The sequence below is a fragment of the Contarinia nasturtii genome, unplaced genomic scaffold (genome assembly GCF_009176525.2).
Source record: "Contarinia nasturtii isolate CC-2019 unplaced genomic scaffold, AAFC_CNas_1.1 Cnas_scaffold_1176, whole genome shotgun sequence".
In the NCBI taxonomy this organism is placed as follows: domain Eukaryota; kingdom Metazoa; phylum Arthropoda; class Insecta; order Diptera; family Cecidomyiidae; genus Contarinia; species Contarinia nasturtii.
Window position 1 is genome coordinate 2,943 of NW_022198520.1, and position 3,441 is coordinate 6,383.

At 33.8% G+C, this 3,441-nt stretch overlaps 1 protein-coding gene across 1 annotated transcript; it reads left to right on the forward strand.

Moving 5' to 3' along the window:
* Window positions 1-904: 904 nt before the first annotated feature.
* Window positions 905-2,633, forward strand: LOC116344701. Its single transcript, XM_031773373.1, has 2 exons — window positions 905-1,003; window positions 1,089-2,633. Exon 2 carries the CDS (start codon window positions 1,141-1,143, stop codon window positions 2,566-2,568), a length of 1,428 nt encoding a protein of 475 aa, XP_031629233.1. The 5' UTR covers window positions 905-1,003; window positions 1,089-1,140; the 3' UTR covers window positions 2,569-2,633.
* Window positions 2,634-3,441: the final 808 nt, after the last annotated feature.

Genomic DNA, 3,441 nt, shown 5'->3' on the forward strand with positions numbered 1-3,441 from the left:
TTTTTTGTTCTACGACTTTTTGATCCTGCCGCAATTTTGGCCGTGGCCGGCCTTTCAATGTTTAATAATGGCCAATTTTCCTACGGCCACTGAGGCTCAACCCCTTGACTTACAGTTGGTATTTGAATATCGTTGGAAAGGCCTTAAAATAAACTATCAATTGGCGCCTGTTTGTTCTTATAAAATACAAAATTGTCATGGTGTCATTGGTGAATAATAAAGGGAGGCCGGTCGGCCATTTACATATCGGCCGCCCATACACATTTGTCACATATTTGTAATATTTTCACTGTGTTTACAAAGATAAAGCACCAATACATACAAAAACGATATTTGATTATATTTTTGATTTTTTGTATGTTTAATGTGCAAAAGAATACACCTCGGGTCAATTTGACCCGAGGTACGGGTCTAAGGTTAATTAACCTTCTTTAAAGAAGGTAACTTTTTGAACTTCTTTGAAAATACTTGTACTCGAGAAAAATAGCGTATCTCCGTCTTTCCATCTTTACTTTTGCTTTCGTTCTTTTGTACGCATAATCTCTCTCTCTCTCTCTCTCTCTCTCTCTATCTTTCTCTCTGTGTGTTTCTCTCGGTTTATCTTATCAAATCACTCCAATTTCCAGATAATTTATATATTTTTACCATCTCAGCAAACAAATATGTTGAAATTTAGAAAGAAAAACTCGATTGAAAATATGTGAGCTCGAAGTATTCCTAAGAATATTGCCACATTTTTGCGAAACAAAATTGTCCAAAAAACACGTCCATTTGTCTTATTCATTTGTTGTTTGTTTCGACGAATATTTACGCATTAGCTCCGCCTCTTCATCAACTAAAATAAAACAAAAATTTGAGTTTCAGCAAGTAGACTAACAAAAATTAGACTAGTTGTTAGATATATTCAGACATAAAAGGTCTTTTTTTAAGTTCAGAAACGAAAATTTTCAACGTGAAAATTCGATCAATTTTAGTTTTTTTGTTCAATTTCAAATTTTAAAAGGTAAAAAACTTCAATTTTTGCACCGATTTTACGCAATAAAAATGTTTCTTCGATCAATTTTCAAAACATTTTCCTCTAATTTCAGGTTATTTTCCACGAAATTTCACCAAAAATCAGTTTTAATCAGAATTAAAATCATGTCATCCACCGATATTGTAAATGCCATCATGTCAACTATTAAACTTGTGAATAATCCAGCGACAAAACAAACCATTGATTCATCGGCTATCATTGAAAGTGGATTTTTCGCCAAAGTTTCCGAAAGCCTATATTTGAATACAAAAATAAACGATTTTCACTTCGTCTTCGATTCGAGTGATCGAATTCCGGTGCACGAACTTTTGCTCTCCGCAGGTAGTGAAGTTTTCAAAACGATGTTCGGTGGATTGTGGAAAGGACAAAAAGAGATTAAAATCACTGATGAGTCATCTGCTGTGTATAAAGAATTTCTGCAATTTTTCTACTTAAAACAAGTAAAGTTAACCAAAGAAAATGCTGCGAAGGTCATGCTTCTTTGCAAGAAACACGACATGGATGAGTGTGCGGTTGTGTGCGGAAAATTTCTGAAATCAATCATCGATGACGACAATGTATGTTATCTGTATGGATTAGCGATCAGCTGTGGCAATGAAGAGTTGAAAAAATTCTGTGAAATGATCATTGGTTTCAACTCGCAGGCAGTGTTTGCATCCGATAGTTTTAAAGACTGCAGTCGCGATGTATTGAGTGAAATTCTCGATATGAATGAAACATTGTGTTGCCCTGAAATTGAGTTATTTGAAGCGTGCATGACATGGGTGAAAACGGCTAGCAAAAGGAAATATTTGACAGGGAAAATTGTGAAAGCTTATATGGGCGATTTATTTTATAAAATTCGTTTTGGATCGATGCCATTCAAAGACATTGGCAATATCATGGTTGAATATACCGAACTATTTACGCCCGATGAATTTAAAATCATTCTTCAGAAAACGGTGCCCGGCGAATTTCATTCATACAATTTTTGCAATTCACGTCAAATACCGACGAAACCCATTTTATGCCAAAGGAATCAAGACGTAGTCCATTGTAATCGAAATCACACATCGATAAATGTTGATGCGACTGATTTCGTAATTAAAAACATTGAAACGACCACATTCTCTAGTGATAAACCGCTCATTTTCTCCGCATTTGGGTGTTCATATCTTGGTGACAAAGAACTGGTTATACCGACCGAAATAACCATTTTCGAAATCAATACATTTGATTTGAGCGAAAAAATCGTCTTGGAAAAAGAGAATACCATTTTAAAACCATTCATTACTCTATCCAAATTGATTTTTATTAAACCGAAATGTTTATATCGAATTATCATGAAACAAACTCCACCACCGAATACTAGCTATTCAATTAAAAAATACCGCAAAATGAACACGAAAATGGACGGACGTGATATTAATATGGAATTCCACGACCGTGTCGAATGTGAAGACGATAACGGTAAATACGGAATATCAATCATAGATACGATGCAATTCATCAATATTAATGGAAATATTGAAGACGCCACGGCAAGGAAGTAATTCGTTTGACATAGGGTTTAGAAGATATTTTGTCACAACTTTTGATGCTTCGCACTTTAACTTGATTTTTCATATTTTATACATTTTTTTTATAAACCATTTTAATTTAACTACTAAATTATATTTTCTGAATAAAAATATTGAACCGAAAAAAAAACTGATTGAGTTTTTATCACGATGTTTTCAAAGCACGGCGATAATAACAGCTGCATTAGCTACTACGGTCATCTGTGTTTAGTGACCCAAATTTGTGCCATTTTTGGTTTCGCTGCTGTCAATGTTACTTGATATCATCGTGTTTTGGATGTTTTAATAAAAAAACTTTTGAATCAAATAAATTGGGATAATTTGTTGATGTTGAATCATTGTTTGAAATTAGTTTAAATTTTTGTAGTCACGGCTGCGATTTTGTTTTTTGCTTGTGAAATATTCATTTCATACAATGACACCATTGTTATGTTAGACATAGACAGCCTCCGAGCGAAGAAGTAATTGCCATTTGCGAAGATAGACAGATAGTCTAACTATTTACATTGTATGAATTTTAATTGATTCTAAGCGACCTCTTAACTTTCCGATCGTGCTCATGTATGAAAGATAGAACGTGAGTTGAATATCCAAACGTACTCTCATACAAATACCAGGTTTTTTTCATGAAAATATTTTAATGTGTCAGGTTTTCTCTAATGTACTTTCCATTCTTTTTCAAACTCAGTATCAGTAACATACTGAAATTATCCCCTATAAGAGACTGTATAAAATACAAAACTGTAGCACTCACAGCAATGAAAGCTACTACTAAATAGCTGGTGGCGACAGTGGTGATTGGATTTTTAAATTTATTTGAACGATGCCATGTTACTATACTTGTCT